Here is a 19,646-nt window from a genome sequence, read left to right as displayed (position 1 = left end):
CAGAAGGGACAGAGCAGGCCATGAGATAACTTCACTGCAAGGAGTCAATTGGCATTGTTGCACTGGCACCAGGAGGTGTTTCTGCACCATCATGCACAGTTACAGCCTCCCAGGAGGACACAAAGGGCTGTGCAACACCTGCTCACACCCATACACCTGCAAGGTACCCAGCAATATTGTGATGGATACAAGGGGAACAGAGCCTGCTCCAGGTTCTCACTCACCCCAGTGCTGAAGATATGGGAAAGGTGATCACCCCATCACTCAAAACAGGGGCCTGGCAGGTGTTTTCTAGATCTTTCTCTCAGCAGCTTCTTTTTAAGGTAGTACTGTGGGGGGAGTTTCATTCTTGCACTAGGTTTCTGAACTTCATTTGGCTTTGCTCACCTCTGTAAGGAGGAATGGCTCCTGTAACCAGCCTAGAAAGTGCAATTGCTTGGGGAACAAGCCAAGTGTAATGGTAGGGGATGAATTTTTCCTGCTGTAATGCACTTTGGGAGAGAGGAGGGAATAGACAATGAGAAGAAGGGAAATGGAAAAGAAAAGGAAAAATGAGAAGAAGGGAAAGGGGGAAGAGGAAATGGGAGAGAGGAAAGGGAAAAGGGAAAAGAGGAAAGGGGAAGGGGGAAGGAAAGGGAAAGGGACATCCCTTACAAATGCAAACAAAATAAACCAAAAACTCCTAGAAGAACCAAAGTCAGCAACTACCCCCTTCCTGACACAGCCCACCAGCTCTTGTCCCCTGCAGTTTTACAGGCTCATGGAGGCATTTGATTTCCTGGGCCCCTCTTCAGGCTGGCCCTCCTCTGCCACTGCTCGGCAGACACTGACAAGTCACCCACCTGTGGGACACTACCATCCCTCCACTCTGCCAGCAGGAGGGCTCTACAGGCTTAAAAATCTTCAGCCTAAAACTGAATGGGTGGAGAGGCAGCCAGGGGAAGGGAGAGGAGGAAAATGACACAGCAAACTGCTTTGCTCATCCATCATCTCTGGCAGCAACCTTCCCTCCTTCATGAGTCAACCCTAAGGGCTTGCAGCCCAGATCCCTGGTACATGGCACACACAGATTATTTACAAACTATTCAAATACCATTTTCTGGCTGGTCAGTTTACTTGAGGTGGATTTTTAGGGTTTTTTTTGTTGTTGTTGTTGGGTTTTTTTTGTTGGTTTTTTTTTTTTTTTTTTTTTTGCATTCTCCCCTGTTTTACAAAAGGCCCATAAGATAAAGTTCAGCCATGGGAAAGCATCTGTTCATTGCAAAGATCATCTGGCATCAGCAAAGGGCAGAGATTTTCCCAATGCCCCTGGAGGGTCCATGGGCAGTTGGCACTCAAAATGGAAATAGCAGATTATTTTAATTCCTTCAGTGGCCTCGAGAAATCTTAGCCAACCTGACAAAAAGCCTGCCATGGTCCCATCCCACACTGGCCTCCCTGGTGAAATCCCTGCAGGCAGGGCATGCTCATGGCAATGGCAGGCAGCTGCCCCATCCCTCACACCAAGAGCAGGGCTGGCCCCATGCAGATCATCCCCAGTGCTCAATTTTGGCTGGAAAACCACAGAGACAGCTGGGGAATGCCATGATTCAACACTCCCCCACAGCAACCCTGGGCTCTCACCAAGGGCAGATGCAGAAAAACAACTTTCCCTCCTCAAGGGTCAGCCCACACCACCCCAGCACATACAGCTGCAGCAGAGAGTGAGCACCATATAAAAACCTCTATTTTCCTGATGATGAAGAGGACAAGCGCCACCTCATTGTGGTGTGCCCAGCCCCCCACCAGGTTTTCAAAATGGGAATTAAGACTCCTTCCTTTAGGCTGAAAATATCACCAGACCACACTCAGCACCAGCTCTTCCCTTCCCTCATCCTCTTCCAGAGGCTGTAATAGTTGTGAACTGGGGACAATGTACTCATCTCCCACTGCAATTATTAGCTGCTGCCTGGCAAAACTCTCTGCAGAGATTGTTGTAAGCAACATGTTCTGTATCATCTTGCCTTAAAAGAAAGCAGGGCAAATATATTCCTTTACATGGTTGCAGAGAGCAGTCTCTAGGCAAAAATGATCTAAGAAAGGGGCAGGTTTTACATTTTTGGGAAGTATCTAGTTCTGATCCACAGATTAGCAACACAAGATGGAGAGCCACTGTATAAAACTCTGCTGTCCCTCCAAGTTCACTCAACCCTCGCAGTTTTAGGTGAGAGAGCTACCCAAGAAGAAACACCTAGACAACAAATCACCTCCATGGCGGTATTTGCTCCAAGTCAGGTTTTAAGCTCATGGCTCCAGGGAGGCACAAACCCCTCTGGAGATGGATATGAAACAACACAACCTACTACACAGCTCAACAAGCTTCCAGAACCAGCACAGCTTCAAATTCTGTGGTAACCCTAAACTCATTAACAACGCTCCCTGCAGTAACAGCTGTGTGTCACAAAGCCAGCTCAAAATGACTTTACAGTAGCTAATAATAAACCCTTTCCCAGGGCTTGAAATTTAAAATTAAATTTAAAAACCAAAACAAAAGAGAAAAAAAAAAAAAAAAAAAAGAATAAACAACCACCAACCCACCAAACCCTCAAACTGTGTAAAATGCTCTTTAGAAATACTCATCCTCTGTCCTCCAGTAAATTCTGTCTTATTTGGGGTCAAGCATTTGATCACCCCTCATTTATTTCAGAAGAAGATCTGAAATAACATTTCTTAGAAAAGGAAGCTCCAGAATTAAGCGGGGTCAAAATTCAGAACCAAGGCCACAGCAAGTCTGCCTGCATGCAGCTCACTCCTCTGCTCACATTTAATAGTGCTATTTGCAGTGCTGGCAGAGCACTCCAGCCCCCTTTAGCTCTGGCTTCTCCTGTGCCCTCCCTGCCTACATTAGAAAATCCCCTTTTGCCCTCTCCTCTAAAGCCACTCATCATTCCTATCAAGACACATCCCTGCAGAAGGGCATTTCAAATGCATTTAACAAAGCCAGTGCTGAACTTTACCCCCTACATCCATGCTGGCAGCACATTGCTCAGCAATTTTTCCACTGAAACTGAGTATCCCAATTACTGTCTCTAGTCTCACATACTTCCTAGGCAGTCAGAGAAAAAAACCCCATCACAACCATCTTGTCCTTACCCATGATGGTCACATCATACTCGATCTGGAAAAGTGCCTCCTGGCTGCACTGCCGCAGGATGTTGAGGGCATCAGCGTGGGTCATGCTGTGCAGAGGGATCCCATCCACACTCAGCAGCCTGTCCCCAATTTTCAAGGACCCTTCCCTGTAAGAAGCCAAAGGCAATTCCCTTCTTTATGTATGTATATACATAAATTCCCTTCTTTATGTATGTATATGTATTTATTTATACTGATATAAATAATCTATATCTATTTATAAAATATCTATATTTATAAATATATCTATATCTATATCTATCTATAAATTTGCTGTATATCTGTATTATCTATTTGTAAATATATGAACATATTTTATTTGATATAAATAATCTATATATATTTATAAAACATCTATATTTATAAATATATCTATATTTCTATATCTATATTTGCTGTATATCTGTATTATCTATTTGTAAATATACGAACATATTTTATTTGTGTGTGTACACATATGTATGTGTGTGTGTATATACATACATACACATATTAGGAAGTCAATTACTCTCATCCTGTAGGATGGAAGAACACTCCTTGGACAGTAGTCTGGGTTATTTATAGTACCAGGCCCATCACATTAAATTATGAGCACAAGAATAGATAGACTGGCTCCTGCTTTCCAACACAGCATCAGCAATTCAGCTGCACAGGGCCAATGAAGGGGCTGCCTCTGCAGGAGCAGTTTCTGCCTTTAACTCCAACATGTGCACCGTGCCAGCCTGGGAGCGCCGTGCCCACCTCCCCTCACAGCACAGGCACCGCAACACTGCTGGCACTGCACACCACCAGCATGAGAAGCCTCAGGGGGCACCAGCAGGAGGACAGGAAGGGGACACATTCAGGGACAGCTGCTGTGTGTCCTGTGAAGGCAATGTGGAGGAGCAGTACCTGTCTGCAGGGCCGCCTGGCCTCACATAGGTGAGCACCAGTGGCCTGGACTTGTGCCAGTCTTCATGGGCTCCCCCTGTAACGAAAGCAGGAAAGCCGTAAGTCACCAGAGGACTGAAAGTCTGAGTGAGAGCACTGAGAAAGAGACATTTATCACACAACAGCCGACACAGCCTGCCAGCAAAATCACTGCCCTAGATTAGACAGCCAGCAGTCCTTAGAGGCAGCAGGGGATCCTCTCCAGGACATGCTTTGACTGCTTAGCTGAGGTTTTTGTCATTCACCTTCTTACTTTTCCCACTTTCCACCTCTGCTTCTGCTTTTTACTGGAGAAGCTACTAACCTCTCAGCACAAAGCCAAAGCTGTTGCCTTCCTTGTAGAGGGACACTTCAATGGTCTTGGGAATAATGCCAGCACTGCTTTCTGGCACTAAAAGGAAGAGAGAAAGACCCAGTTACCCCAGTTAAACCTTTCCAACCACAGTGCAAAACAGTATCAAAATTCATCCAAACAACACTGAAATTAAAGTCCAGCCCAAAACCCATATTTTATTTTCCCTGCTTGGAAGCAAAAAGAGCCCAACCTGGACACATGAACCTTTATCAGAGCCAACATCAGGTATTAGGATGATTTCACCAGCTCAGTGTTGTGCATCTCCCCTCAAATTTGTCGTGGTTAATACCCTGACATTCAAGTAAAACCATCTCGTTTATCAACTGGCTTTAATGCATTCTGCTTTTCTCAAAAGCTTCTGCCACAGATAGAACTTATTAAAAAAACAGGAGCAGCATAAGGAATCAAGTCACCAGCTGACCTTAAAGAAAATGAAAATCCCAAATCCTCAATGCATAAATTTGGTTTCTTTCCCTTACCTCTCATATTTTGGATTTTAAAAAAGATTAAGTGAATCCTTTAAACTGATCCTTGGGGCAATTCAGTATTTTTATGTTAAATACACAGTACTATTTGTACAAAATACAAAATGTACAAAGTAAAGACAAAAAGAAAGAAATGGTTTCCACCTCTTGATGTCCCCTACTAGCTAATGATTTATTGCACTACTGCAGTGAATATGGGACAATTTCCCAGTCTTCTCTACCCAGAACTGCACGTGACATTTCAGCCTGGTCCACTCTGAAAATTCCTAATTTTCAAACCAAGTGCCAGGAATAGCCACAAGGATAATCTGGAAAAAAAGACCAAGAAATTGACTTGGAGAAGAAGGGTGCCCTAGGCACATCCACACTGCCATTGCCCTTGGCTCAGGAGGAGAATTTCAAAGCAAATCTCCTCACTGACCACACTCACCCTTCTGCCAAGCACCCTGAGGGCTTGCAACCTGCAGCCAAATTAGGCTTAGCCCAGCCCTTAAGCTAACCCAAAAGACATGCAACGGAGGCATGATACTGCCTGCAGGCAAACAGCCCTGGGGACCAGCTACAGTGAGGCCAAATAAAGGTCCAAACACTGTCCCCACTTTGCTCCTACTGCTGTGCACAGACAGCTAACAGGGACACAGCCTAGAAATACTCCAGAAGGGAGTGCTCAAGGCTCCCAGCCAAGGGGTGATGCTCAAATACCAAGAAAAGGGTATAAAGTATCCACAAATGAGTTCAGAAGCCATCCAATTTCTGTCCTAAGCATTGAAGTATGAAGTGCTGCAACAGCCTCTCATAAGATCAGTGGGAGGTGGAAAACCTAAGCCAGTGTTAACACAGGGTTTGGTTTATTTAAGAAAGAGATGATAGGACACAGTAGCCTGAAAACTAGATTTGGACTTGCAAGATCCCTTTCAAAGCAGGAAATTACAGAGTGGGGAGAAAAAGTCAAACCCACAAGCACAAGTTATTGAATTGCACTGTATTTCTGTTCTTTGCCCAGGGAAAGAGAGAGGTAGGGGGATGGTGAGCATACACAGCGATAACAAACCCTCACAGCAGATAAAAGCCCACAATGAATTGGAATCAGGCAATAATTGACAATTCCCTGTATTTTGCAACGTTTCTTTTTTTGGACCATCAATAAACTGCCCCAATAATCTCACTGGAGAGAAATCACTATCTCTGTGCTTTTCCTGCTCATTTAAAGCTGAGGACATCTTGCATTGCTGCTACTGATTGAGCTGGCACCACTCCTTGGCTGGCAAATTCAGTTTATCAGATTCCTCATGAGGAATATCACAGAGAATAAGGAGAAAGGTTGAGTGGTCATCTCCAGGGAGAATGAGGACATGGAAGACTTGAGCCACAGCTGGCTTTACCAGATGTGTATGCAAAAACTCACTAACATGTAGAGCAGAAGAGAGGGGAGTGATGGATACAGATTCATGCACTCCAGATTAGATTTTATTCTTTTGGGCTTTACACTGTCATTTCTATATTCAATACTTTTCATCTAAAGGCAGCAGATACAGCAGAGCTCTGAAGTGTAAAATATCTTCTTATCTGGGGCAAAATGTTAGATTTCATTAGTTTTGTTTTTCCTGTCGTTTTATTTTTAGTTGTTCTATTTCTTCTGCCCAGTCATTGTCTGATTGATCTGGGTAAATGAATGAGGAATAACTGGGGGATTGTATTCACAATTGAAAGACTGTGATGAGAAGCTGTATCGAGGAATTTGTTCTGACCAGGAACATCAATCATCAAAACAAATGGGGGCAAGAGCATACAGTCTCCCATGACAGGACATAAACCCTGTTATTTGGGCTTGCCATCTTCCGCCAAAGCCCCTTAGCTGGAAAGCAGATTGCTTCAGTTTCCCTTCTAAAAACACATAACACTTCAAAGAATCCTGAGGACTAACAGCACTTGCCACGGTTCAGAAAAGGGCATCTGGTAATACATGTTTAAGACTGAATTAAAACTCTTGCAGCCACACTCCAAAAGGGAAAATGAGAAGCTGAAGCAGCATCAGGAGGCAGATTGGCCTGTGCTGTCGAGTCACTCCGAGGCAAGACAGAGCTAATCAGCCATCCCCTGCCAGTGTGCATGAGCAGGCACCCACTGTGCTGGAAAAAGTGCTCTGCTCCGACTGCACAGAGCTCAGCAGCCTCCACCGCCCGCAAGAGCAGGGGAAGGCAACGGCAAAACGCCCCTGGACACTGCCTTGGCCACGGCACCTCTGCACAAGCAAGTCCAGCTGCACCCCAGGACAAAAGGCAGCCAAGAAGAGAGAGCAGCATTGTCTGAGAGGCACCCACCGGCCGGAGGGAGCTCATACTCCACTTCCAGCACCACCCTCTCGCCCACGTTCTTCAGCAGGCTGATGATCTCATCGTGCCGCAGCTTGGTCAGGTTAATGCCATTCACGGACTTGATGTAATCCCCCACGTTCAGCTGGTCACTCCTGCAAAGAAATAAAATAAAAAGCAGTGGTAGCACAAAGTCTCCAGCTGGCTGGTAACTGTAGGACTTTCTGAACAAGCCCAGCAATGCTGGACTGATCTCTGCTGTCTGATTGCATGTGTCTGCTATCAGAGGGAAGTGCTAGAATTGAAGCCATCTATCTTTCCTGGTGGCAAGTGCTCAGATCTGTACGTACACAACAATTGCAGTGTATGTATTCACAACCTCTCTGCTGTTGCTCAGTTCCCATTCATGTAGAGCAATCAGTCAAAGAAAAGCACACCAAGAGCTGTCTGAAAAAAATCCAGCAGGGAAAGAGAAAACATCTTTCCTTTTGCCTGTTTTCTGCAAAATTGTTCAATTACTCTTTCCTTTTTCCTGCTTCTTGGAGCCTTTCTTTACCCATTTCTTTTCTGAGCCAATAATGTTACTTATACACTCAGTATTCAGAACAGATACAATATTAAACCACTTAGCTTGATCAAGATGTATTGTACCATGCAGCTCTCCTGACAAGGCTGCCTAATTTCACAGAACCACAAATATCCCTACAAAAAAATTTCAGAGCATAATTGTACAGAGCATAGGAAATAACTCAAAATAGAACATGTTCTGCTTCCTGAAGCAACAACTTTGCATTCTGGGGCACTTGAAAAAATGGTCTTGGGTGCCAACTACTTTAATTATAACTCTATTCATTCAGTAGCTGGAAAATGTAACTATTCCTCTCCATTCCTGCTGTGCTTTCTGCACCCCATTTCCATTTCTCACCTTGCAGCCAGTCCCCCTGGCCTCAGATTGGAGACTCTTGGCTTTCCATCTTTGTCTGTGCCCCCTGAAATGGTTAAGCCAAGGGTGCTTCCTTCTTTCTTAATCAGCTCCACGATTGTGACCCCTCTGAACTCCTCTGAAAGATTGGGAATAAAGAAAAACAACTCAGTGGAAGGCACATTCCCCCAGTCCCAAGGACACCCTTTTCCTACAGGTAGTGGGAAAGTAGATTTGAACACCTAGCATGAAGAAAAAGCCTCTGTTCATTTGAAGTTAAGCTGCAAAACAGAAGTGTGTCCTGGTAGACCCACTGCAATGTTTGCATGCAGGTCTGGCAGGCAGAACCAAGGAAAACAAGGCAGAGCAATATGGGCTTATGAGAGAGTAAAAGCCTTGTGTTTCAAGGTGCTGGAGGCAGTAGAAAAATTTAAAACCAGGGTGATGGGAGCTCAGCAATGGTTCAGGGAGACCACCTCAGGAACTATATTTGATAAAGAGTGGGGAGGGCATCAACAGAGCTGTCAGGTGGTCACAGTTACACAGGAGAAGGATGCTCCTGCAGCCAGGTCCAGGAGATGTGGACCTGCAGTAGCTGACTGGATGGACCAAACAGGGTGGATCTTAAAATACTGTGATAAAAAAACTATCATGGGACATCAGTATAGCTGGGACATACAGAACACAATGTGGAGAGGGGTGAGATCCTGCCATCATCAGGGGATGGAGGGGGAGGCATGACCTTCACTCACAGCAATTTGCTCACCTATCTGCACTAGTCCAAGTCAAGCTCCCTCCTACCAGCTCATCTGTAGCTGGAATTGAAGACATGAGTCACTTTGACACCATGACCTGCTCCACATGCACTATCTGCCACCAGGTCCAGGGGATGCCCACCCCGCACCTGCTGCACCAGTTCTGCTTCTCTGGGTGCTGCAGGCACTGCACATTTTACCTCTTCTAGTCCAAGACAACACTCCTGTCAGTCCAGCACCTATATATATAAGCCCAACCCAGTATTAGTTTTGATTTCATCACAGATCATGTCTGGATTTTACAAAAACAGAGTTCCTTAATCATTCCAGCTTGGATTTGGCATGGAAAGGGCAGTAACTGAGCAGGACAATCAATCCTGGCCTAAGGAAAAGACCAAGAGCTTCAAAGACTTGGCAAAAGGCAGCTCTACAATGCTGCATACAACAGACCTCACTCTCTGATCAAAGGGGGGCAAATAGGACAACATCCACACCTTGTCAGAGCCTCCTCTCAGAAGCTTTTACATAATTCGTCCATAGCATTATCCATCCATCTCCACTACCTCAGTGTACTGAAATCTTCCATGATTTTACAGGAGGAAACCTGTCACCCTCACACAGGGTGCCTTTCTCCAAGTCTGTGAGGAGAAGGGTGTGATGGGCACTGGCAGCACACAACAAACAGCAGCCCCACAGATGTGGACAAAAACCCCATGTTGCAAATGGCCCAGGTGCTTGTTTACACAGTAAACCTTACCAGGCTTAAATGAGATGCTCTGTTTGGAGAGGAAACATTTGAAACCTCTTGCACTCTGACTTCCAGACCAAGGCAGGGCCCCTTAAACAGCATATTGACACAGAAGATCCATGCTGGTGCAGGGCCTTCTCCATCCATCCAAAACACAGGATCTATTGGCACTGTGGTGCCTCATCACCAGCACTTTGCTCCTGTTCAAAGCCACCAGGACACCAGAAATTGCAGCTCACTTAGAGCCCTGCCATGCACTACCTGTTTTGTAAAGCACCTCCAAGAATAATCTGTGCACTTGATTAACGTGAGTAGGGAACCTCTTTGCAATCCAGCTCCAGTCTGGCAGACGTTTAGGCACTGCTGGGCACCCATTTAATGTGGCACTGGCAGCTCCTTGTAAAAATGTCAGGTCCATAATACTTCTGCTCTTTAAACTCAGTTTTGATCCCTTGCCAGCTGCAGTAAGTTAATTTTCAATTCACCAACCCAGGAGCCCAGGGACTGCCACAACCTTGGGGGGGCTCACCACCGTGCTGGAAAGAACAACATCCAGCACCATCCTGCAAATTTCCTCTCAACTACAGACATGACTGATCAACACAGATGGTGCCACAAGGGGAGATTATTAGCTTTTCAACGAGGTTTAATTTTGATCCTTGATAAGTGTTTAAAATGAGGACTCCCAGAGTGCAATTACCCATTGTTATGGGTTCAAGGAGAAATTACTGCTTCAAAAAAAGGCAGATCCCTGAGATCAACCAATCAAGGTCAGTCACAAGGAATTTTGACCCATCCTTCTATAAATCTACTGCCACTGTCACAGACCCACACAGTAAAAGTGAGCTAGTCCTTAAAGTGTAGAGGATCTAGTCGTGCCAGATATAGTCTTTAAGCACCATATATGGGCAGATTTTGATTTCTTCTACTGGCATATATGATTGGATTTTGCATCCCAGGGCAGGAAGAGCACACCTGAATTTTTCCCTCCCCATTGAGATGCCTTGAGCTGGGGTTGTTGGATGCACTGGTTCTTGTGAGCCTCTCCCCATCAGGGCTGCCCTACAGTGGTGTGATGCAGAATATCCTCTGGAACAAGTGTTGAATAATGAAGCAATAGCAGAAGGCCCCCCTCCCTCCCCATTACCTAGAACACATTAAACCAACCCTGTGACGGGTCATTAGCAGCCAGAAGTCAAAACCATGTCCCTGGCTTTCCTAGGAAGGAGATGAGTTGTCCAAGGCAGCCCATCCAGACCTGCTGGAGTGCTGCTGGCACATGAAGCCCAGTGCCAGCAGAGGCAAATTAATTACCACTTCCTCTTCAGCCCCTGGGGTGTTTCTGCTTGGGGAGGTTTATCTCACACAAAAATTGGCTGTGACTGACTAAATATCAAAACAAACTTAGTCAGATGTGGGAAATTCAAAGCTTGCCAGACACTGCTAGTCTCCCTCCTTGAGCTTGATGAGCTCAGCTATGGCAGCATTTCTTCCCTCTCTTCTTTGCTGCTGTTTTCTTCTTTGTGAGTGTCAGTTCAGTGCAGGAATTAGTCCTTTCCCAGCCCCCTTGTAACTACTGTCAACAGGCCCACACAAGACAGGGATTGTACCAGTAACACACCACTCACTGAGACCAGTTACCACCATCCATTTCTGTCTTCCAGCAAAAGCCTTGCTGATAGATGCACCAAAATTAGTGTTTTGAGGGGTTTTACCCATTTTAGGGGTATCCAGGTAAACTGTAATGGAAACCCCAATGTTTTGGAGCAGGAGCTGACCCCCTCCTTTACCTGGGATGCTTTGCCTCCTGGAGACCAGGGCTGCGTCCATCCCACCAGAGTCCTTGCTCCCCTTTGAGTAAGGGCCATCATCTGTGAGCAGAGCAAACACAGAAGCTGAAATTAGTACCAAAAGCCACAACCCACTGAACCAGAGCTCTTTAAGAAATTGTCCTGATGACACCAAAATTGGAATCCCATCTGCATCACAGACTGCAGGCAAGAAAAAACATTACCAGCCCAAGGTTTGCGCTGCACCATGTGGACTCTCACCTTGTAGAGAGGGAAACAGGAAGACAGTAACTTTATCTGATTTATTCTTCTTGGAGCTAATCTGCTAGGAGGGAACAAAATTCCCTTACTCCTGTAATTATGTGAACAGCTGAGGATAGAGAAAGCTGGGACACTTGAAACATCACAAGTTTCAAGCCTGTCATTATGCTTGTGAAAAAACTTTGGAAATGCAGTCATACATCAGGACACTAACAGGGCACTAAATCACTATACTTGAGTGAAATTGCCTATTCTTATAGATCCCATTATTTCAGTCACCTTTTCGAGCTGCTGTTCCAGCCTCTGTACAATATAGAGAGCACCCTCTTTTAAATGATTAAAAGGAAAAAAAGCCAGAGTGGAGAGAGAATAGCATTATACACTGTAAATACACTGTCCAGCATAAGCTGAAATTTAAAGCATCTAAATATCTTTGTATTGTCCTATTGGAAGACTGCTACAGTGTTATCACAGAGTTTATCTGCAGAGAAGGCAGCATGCTTTTGCAGATCTCATTTCCATCCATCTAAAATGTCTATTTTTACGGCATTTCATAAAAAGCTGGCACTTTTCCAATCAATAATTTCCAGTAACCATATAGTACCAAATAACTCCCATTCTCAGTGACCACATTCTTGAATTTTTCAGTAGCTGTGAAGGTTTAGAAGCGGTACATGATAGTATAAATACAGGTTATTGAAAACCTTATCAATTTATTCCTGTCCACAGCCCTTAAATAAGTTACATTTAAGGTACAAAGAAGTTTTTGTCCCACTCCATACAAAATGAAGAAAAATTTTAATGCAGCCTCATTCAAGACAAGGGTCTGTACAGAGTAGACCCAATCCCAACATTCAGTTTGCTGGCAGCCCACTTTCCCCATAAACAGAAAAAAGACAGTGTAAAATCTTAGTCTCTCTCACCAGGAGGTTTTTCCTAATATTCTGGTTTCTCCTCTCTCTATCAGTCACCTCATCCCTGGCAGAACTGCAGAGTCAGATAACAGGGATGGTTTGGGTGAATAAAGGAAGGTGGCAATTCCCAGAGGAGAAGCAGGACAAATCCAACTGCTCCGTGCACACATTCCCAACAGCTACAGCCACCCTTTATTTCTTTCCCAAATGCAGTAGCACATTGGAAGAGGAATCTCCAAGCTCAGGAAAGGCAGCAGAAGGTTCCTTTTGAAACACCGAAGGTAACAGTGGAAAAGGCATCTGCAACATACCCTGGGCCGCCCAGGGCTGGAACTTTTTGCTGGCACTGGAGCATCAGTGTGCCTTTGGTGCCACAGGCCACTGCAGTAGGCGAGGACCACCCCAGCATGCAGCTGCCCTCCACAGGAGAGCACTGCTGCCAGCTCTACCCCCAGGTAATGTGCTCAAGGCAGCGAGGTTCTGCTGTGGATGGGATCCCTGCATTCCTGGGAAACCACACAAGATGGTTCAAAGCCAGCTCCATAATCTGCTGGCAAACTGAAGCAGAGAACCATCTGTTTCACATAAACACACCGCCCCAGAGCAGACAGGCACCAGCACCCTTCTACGCTCCACTTCCCCATCACAACCCCAATCAGCGCTGATAGGAAACCCCAATTCGCTACTGCTTGCCCTTCCTACCCCAACAGCTGTTGGCAAACACGCCTTGGCTTCCCTTTGAGCAAGGAAAAAGGTTGCCTGTGCATTAACAACAGCTTCCAGCAGCAGCCAAGTGGCCAAGAGCAGTGACCCGAGCTACAGGCCCTGCCGGCAATTAGCAACGCCGCCCTGTGCCACTGCTCCTGACAGTCACATCAGCCAGCAAATAACCAGCACCACAGCTACCCTCCTCCTATTGCTCCTCCCTTCCAAACTCAGTGCATTATGTGAAAAATGTTTGGGTTTTTCCTCTTATTATCTGGCTACAACGTTTGCACAGGAAAGGAGGCTGCCACATGTGGCCTGCGGAAATGGGAGCTGGCATTTGCCTGCAGAGCATCTCTGCCTGTGCACAGCTCTTTGTTCATTTGCAGCCCATTTCCTGCTCTGCCACTCAAGCTGGTAATAATGAAGTCACTTTTTATGAACTCTTTTGTTTGTTTGTGCAAGGGATTATATTGTTTTTTTAAAATAAAGGAACTCCTTCTTTTTGTGCTCTCAGTAATTTCTTCTGCCTAGCATAGCGCTAGTTTGGGGGTGAGGCTCTAACGAGCCTTGATTGCTCAGTCAGCCAAAACTGCAGCACCAACCCAAGCACTGAAAATCCATGAACCTCTCTTCTCCTTAAAATTGGGAAAGTAACTCTCTTTTTAAATCTTGTGCAGGTTATTTTTGCAAGCAATCCATGCTAGAGCTATTAGAGTTGGATTTATCAAGCTTTTTCTCTCACAGCAAGAGGGCCAGAATCTTCCAAAAAAAGATTGTGTAATTGATGGTTTTCAAGCAGTGATGGTAATGCTGGCTCCAGACCTTTCAGAAAAGCTCACCAAGTGCATAAGACCCTCAATAAAACTGAGATTGCAACATTTTCCGTATATTGATCCCTATATTGATGGGAATCTGTGGCAACATACAAAGTTCCTGTAAGCCTTTGACAAGAGTTTTTACTATTTACATGCCTTACTATTTACATAACACCAGAGAGAGAAGAACTTCTGAGTCCTCTCACCTTCCCACAGAGCTTTGAACTCTCCTCCCCTGCAGAAGCAGTGCAGAACAGTGATACACATCAGTGTACAGTGTACCATATATAGTGACAGTAAATAAGAGAGAATCCCCATCTCATTCCTTCAAAACACACTGGACAGATGAAGGAGCAGGAAAAATCTCCATGCTTTGGCTGGGGGGCAGGAATGAAGGACAGCCAGGGCAGACTCTACTGCCCCTGCAAGCACAGGCACCAGGATCTCCTGACATCAGTTAGCTGCCAAACCAAATTGTTAAAATGGGGGAAAAAAGCTTCCTTGGAAAGAGCACTGATTTAGGAGTTCATTATCCCTGCCTGTGGGGGGAAAAAGGAAAGTTTGGGGGTTTATTCATTTAGAAGAGCTATTAGTGTCTATTATTAGCAGAGATCACTTCTTAATGAAAATGAGCATTGGCTAAATCAGATTCTGTGACAATTAGACTGCTGTATGCAAGTTGTTCAGATTCCTGGATCACTTTAAGACAGTTCCTGCAGAGAAAGTGCATTAATCTTATGGGAAGACCAAGGGGTAAAACCTCCCATTTGTTTAATGGAAAAAAGACAGTTGGAGACAGTTATTTTGCTACAGGGTAATTGCATTCCTTGTTTAGGCAAATGAATACCAAACCAGCATTAAGAACCAAAAGCTGTTCACACTAAGGCAAGCCGGTATTTTTTTGCTAGAATAAAAGCATAGGACTGGAAGCAGAAATCCAAATGACTAAAACTAATTGCAATTTGATCCATTTTGAGGAGAGTTAATTCTGGAAGTCAAGGGAGGCATTTATGTGTAGTCAGGCAAAGAGCAGCCAAGGGTACACGAGCGTGGGTCAGGCAACCAGTGATGATTCAAACTGCGGTTCTGGGAGCAAACCTCCAGTGCCTGGGATTTTAAAGATCTCTGAGTGCCTGAAGATGCAGACATGTACTTCAAAAACAGACTATAATCATCTAGCTGCATCTTTAGGCATCTCATCACCTTTAAAAATTTGATATATTACCAGAAGGAGGGGTAGAGGAAAGTGGTATATCCATGCACACCCATTCTGAATCTGAAATTTGTTTTTAGCTCACACATGGCACAGCCCCCACTATAGTCTGGCCAGGAGCTGGACCATCATCAGAGGAGGACAGGAACACAATCCTCCCCACTCTCCCCAGGCTGGCACTCCACATGGCAGCACAGCCAGAGGCATCTCATGCACCAGTGATGGATTTGGGCTGGATTGCAAGGCTGTACCCAACTGCCCCTCCAGCACAACTCCCCAGGTCACTTTGGGATATTTCAGCACCACCACAGCAGGATGGGGACAGCAGTGCCAGTGTCAGCTCTGCACAAGAGCAGCACAGTGGTGGCCTCTCATCTTCAAGGCACTTAGCCTTTAACATGGGAGACAGACAGATCCAGAGAGCCCAGGACAGGAAAACAAAAAGCCCACTGAATACTGCTACAGACCGCATGATTTCCTGAAAGTACTTAATTACAAAGCTCACTGCAGAGCAAAAGCTCCTCCCATGTGTTGGCTTCAGACAAGGAGCTGTTTGCATAAAGGATCCCACCTTCCCCAAGCCTTCCTCAGCAGGTGGCTTGAATTTTCTTCTGCCCATCAAAATCCATAGCTCCTCAGGCCCTTGGAAAATCTGTACATGAGTTCACTATAACCAGTACAGCTGCTCAGGTCGTTTCCCATCTCTAGAAATACAGTATGTATTTGGCTCTGTATCATTAAACTTAAAGAAAAGAGAAATAAATAGAAATAAATAGAACCCCAAGAAACAGATGAAACACTTCTATCAGTGATCTCTAGACTGCTTTTCCTGAAAAAGTTGAGCTAAAGCATAATCCTGCCCTACATAAAACTAATCCAAGCATACAGCAACAAATACACTAAATCCTTAGACAAGATAGTCCACACTCCTGTGCTTAAAACAAGAAAAGAGAAAGTCACTTCTGCTTTAAATTTTCATCACACTGATTTTAGCTTGCTGCATTAAAAAAAAAATAAATAAATAAAAAACCAAAAAGCACCACAAACAAAAATGCCAACTAAACTCTGAAAGGGCCTAGTGTTTCATCACTTTTTATTCTTGAGAAGGTGGGGTGGGCTTGAAGAATGCCAGTGAAAAACCCAGTGCCCACCACAGCTCTAGCTCTTCCCTCAGCCCAGGGCACCTTCCATGTGACTCTCCCACAGCACTAATCCAAAGTCAAGCAGTGTTTTGAAATGCTTTTCCCTTCCTTTGAGCCAGAAAGATTAAAAAAAAATTCCCCTTAACCAGTGAGCTCAGGCTGGAACAGACCAAGCTATTTAGGGAGCAGCTCCTCCCTAATTTCATAAATACATGTATCAACAAATCTACTAAACATTGCAGAGGTTGTTGCCTTTTGTAAAGAAAAGCCTCTTATTTATCCCTTTACTGGCAACAAATCCCCTCCCAGCTCATACTCAGGAGCCACCCAGAGGCAAATGAGAAGCTGGGGAAGTTTCCTCTTAACTTCTCTCATCACAAATTTCTGAGTTAACAGCCCAGGAAAACAGCCATACTATACAAGAAATACCCTTGCTGGAAATAAGGCTCTTGCCCCAAAAACAACTGAGCTTTATCCCGTTTTCCCAGACGATTCTGGGGAAAAAAATTGTTCTGAACCTGCTGCCAGTCCCTGTGCCAGCCTCACTGCAATGACATTGTGTTCCCAACCTGGCCTGGGAACGTGCTCCACCAACTGCAGCTTCTTGTGCCACCAGAGGCTGTTGTGGCAGCTCTTCCATCCACTTGTGTAGCTGCTGCTCCTGGCTTCTGAGCCAGGAAGAACTTGCCCAAACTTCAAAGGTATTCCAAAAGGAAGTTGTACTTTTTAATTCCTTCTCCTCAATAGACACAGCATGAAATTCGTCTCCCCACACCCTCCACATCTCCTTCTTTTCTTCTGTATTCATTCACCTACCAACCCTTCTCAGGCATGTACAATTTCATAACACCTGCTGCTGTATTCACAGAAATCAGTTCTAGGAAAATACAATAGCCTATTGTTCAACAGAAACTCCATGCTTTGTTCTTCTGGGTTTTGTTTTTTTTTTTTTTTATTTTTAATAAGAAACCAAGATTACTTTTAAAGGAACAATTTGTTTCAAGCAATCATTTTCAACTGAAATGCTGTAGATAATTATTTGCACAGCAGTGGCCTTTATGGGACCAAGATATGAGCCAGAACATGTCTCTGTTACCAAGCAGGTTGGCTTCCAGGGGATATAAAAGCATATTTCTTACCCCCTGCAAGACTGTAGCAGATAACACTGATGGAAGACTCCTGCTTTGCATGAAGATGTGGGAAGAGTTTCTGCTTTTAGTAAACAAGTTTTGTGTGCACAAAACCCATTTAAGTTAACTTTGCAGAAAAGCCAGGCTTTGGTAAGGTTTAACTCACATCAGCTTTCACAGGATATTAAACACCTCTCAAAGACTGATCCAAGTCCCATCTGATAAGAATGAATGCTGGACTCAGCTTGCAGTGCCAACATCTGGTGCTCTTCATTGTTTTCATTAAATACATAACATTCAAAGGGAGGAAAAAAAAGGAAAAAAGGAAAAAAAAAACTCAATTTAAGAATCATTACACTCATGCACTCATATAATTTCTATACCTTGCTACAATGCATTGTTTGTTCTCATTATTGCTTTGCAAGCCAACACAGAGTCGCTTTATCTAATCAGCACATCCAAGGGACTCTGTGATAGAGGACCTGGAAGCAGTTCTTAATTGCTACTCAAGCTGTATTGAGAGATGGAAGAAAAAATACCTATAAAAGTAAAAAAAAAAAAATTACTAAAACCACCTCCTGTTTTGTCTCTTCTGGTTTTGTATGAAAGTTTAATTCCCATGCTCTTCATCTACTGTCCTCTGCACCTCTGGAAGCCAGTGGCCAATATCCATCAGCCTGGAGGAGGGAGAGAGACTGCAGCCTGAAAGAGGTTTATAATCTTGTAACTTTCAATTAAAGTGTTTTGAGTAGAGAAAATTTAAGTTATTGCTCTCAGAAAAGCAAAGAGCTGTTGTGCAAACCAGGTCTAGCCCAACTTCACCACTCATTTTCCTCTGCATGGTAGGGAGGAGCCCAGGGGATAGTGGATGCAGATCAGCTGGAAATGAAGCATTCCTTTGCTCTTCTGTTCACAGAGGAGCTTATGTTGCTCTTCTGAAGTACCCTGTGATTTTGTTTCCTCCATTTAAAAGTATCAGGGATGACTCTTTTCTGATTCCAGTGAGGATATGATTTTGTGCATTAAGTTAGGCTTATTAAGAGCTGCTTGAGGGATTTCACAGGCTGTATCTTCAGCACAAATAGCTTTTCCAAAAAAAACCCAAGAGTCTTCACTTTTATCCATCTCTTCCTAACAATTCTCTAACAACATCAACACCAAGAAGATCCCTCTTCACTCACTGAGCTCTCTGCTGTTCACTTTTCTTAAGCAGTCCCCAGCAAGATTTGCATTTCTAGTGTTAAAAAATAGAAAGAGAAAAATGGAGAGAGACTTCCCTTCCTGCAATCCTTCTCATCCTCCCAGGCATTTTCAGACAGCTTCACCAGTTTATATTTGTGGATGACCCAGTGGCAGAGGAAGCCCTGCAGTGCCTCACCCCCTTGCAGGTTGTTTGCACACACAGACTCACACAGAGCATCCACAGTAATTCTGTGCACAAGAGACAAGAATAGTGCAAAAACCAACTCCATGAGATTATTATTTCTCAATGGTTCTAGTGCCTGAAATGATGTTATTAAAGTTACATTTTCCAGTCAATCTGGCAATTTCTCTTATTAAGCAGCATAGAGTATACTGGGGACAGTCCAACACTAAGCTAGAAAGATGAAATATTGCTGATATATTGATTGTGTTATCTGAAGAAACTAACTTTCAAGAGTAAAAATTCAAGACAAATAAGATACATTTTCAGACTGATCTTTCATGGAAATTATCCAAGTTAGAAATTGTAATATGGTGAGAAATTACCAATAAAGTCTAACATCATTTCCAAGGAAGAATGCTTCACTAGATACAACTGGATTTATTAATCTAAGCAGCAGGCAGCAGTAAATCCTAGCTGGCAAGGGAATCAATTCTCCCTATTAACTCCATGTAAGCTTCCAAACTCTTTCTTAAATATGGAGGTGGATAAGAAATGCAGCCTGCTGAATCCAAACCCTGAGGACTTACCTTCTTTCAAGCTCCAAATGCCATGCTAAGTGACTGTGGAGT

At 44.3% G+C, this 19,646-nt stretch overlaps 1 protein-coding gene across 1 annotated transcript in view; it reads right to left on the bottom strand.

Moving 5' to 3' along the window:
- GRIP2 (glutamate receptor interacting protein 2) overlaps positions 1-19,646 on the bottom strand; it is an 80,948-nt gene that overhangs the window by 47,999 nt on the left and 13,303 nt on the right. The window contains exons 2-7 of the mRNA XM_059480018.1: positions 11,469-11,549; positions 8,179-8,314; positions 7,263-7,408; positions 4,406-4,492; positions 4,063-4,138; positions 3,133-3,278 (exon numbers count right to left, since the gene is read on the bottom strand). Of these exons, the coding sequence (XP_059336001.1) occupies positions 3,133-3,278; positions 4,063-4,138; positions 4,406-4,492; positions 7,263-7,408; positions 8,179-8,314; positions 11,469-11,549 (672 nt within the window). The remainder of the gene's footprint in view (positions 1-3,132; positions 3,279-4,062; positions 4,139-4,405; positions 4,493-7,262; positions 7,409-8,178; positions 8,315-11,468; positions 11,550-19,646) is intronic.

Source organism: Ammospiza nelsoni, chromosome 11 (assembly GCF_027579445.1).
Source record: "Ammospiza nelsoni isolate bAmmNel1 chromosome 11, bAmmNel1.pri, whole genome shotgun sequence".
Classification (NCBI taxonomy): Eukaryota; Metazoa; Chordata; class Aves; order Passeriformes; family Passerellidae; genus Ammospiza; species Ammospiza nelsoni.
Note: the sequence above shows the minus strand (reverse complement) of the source record. Positions and strands in the feature narration are given on the sequence as shown.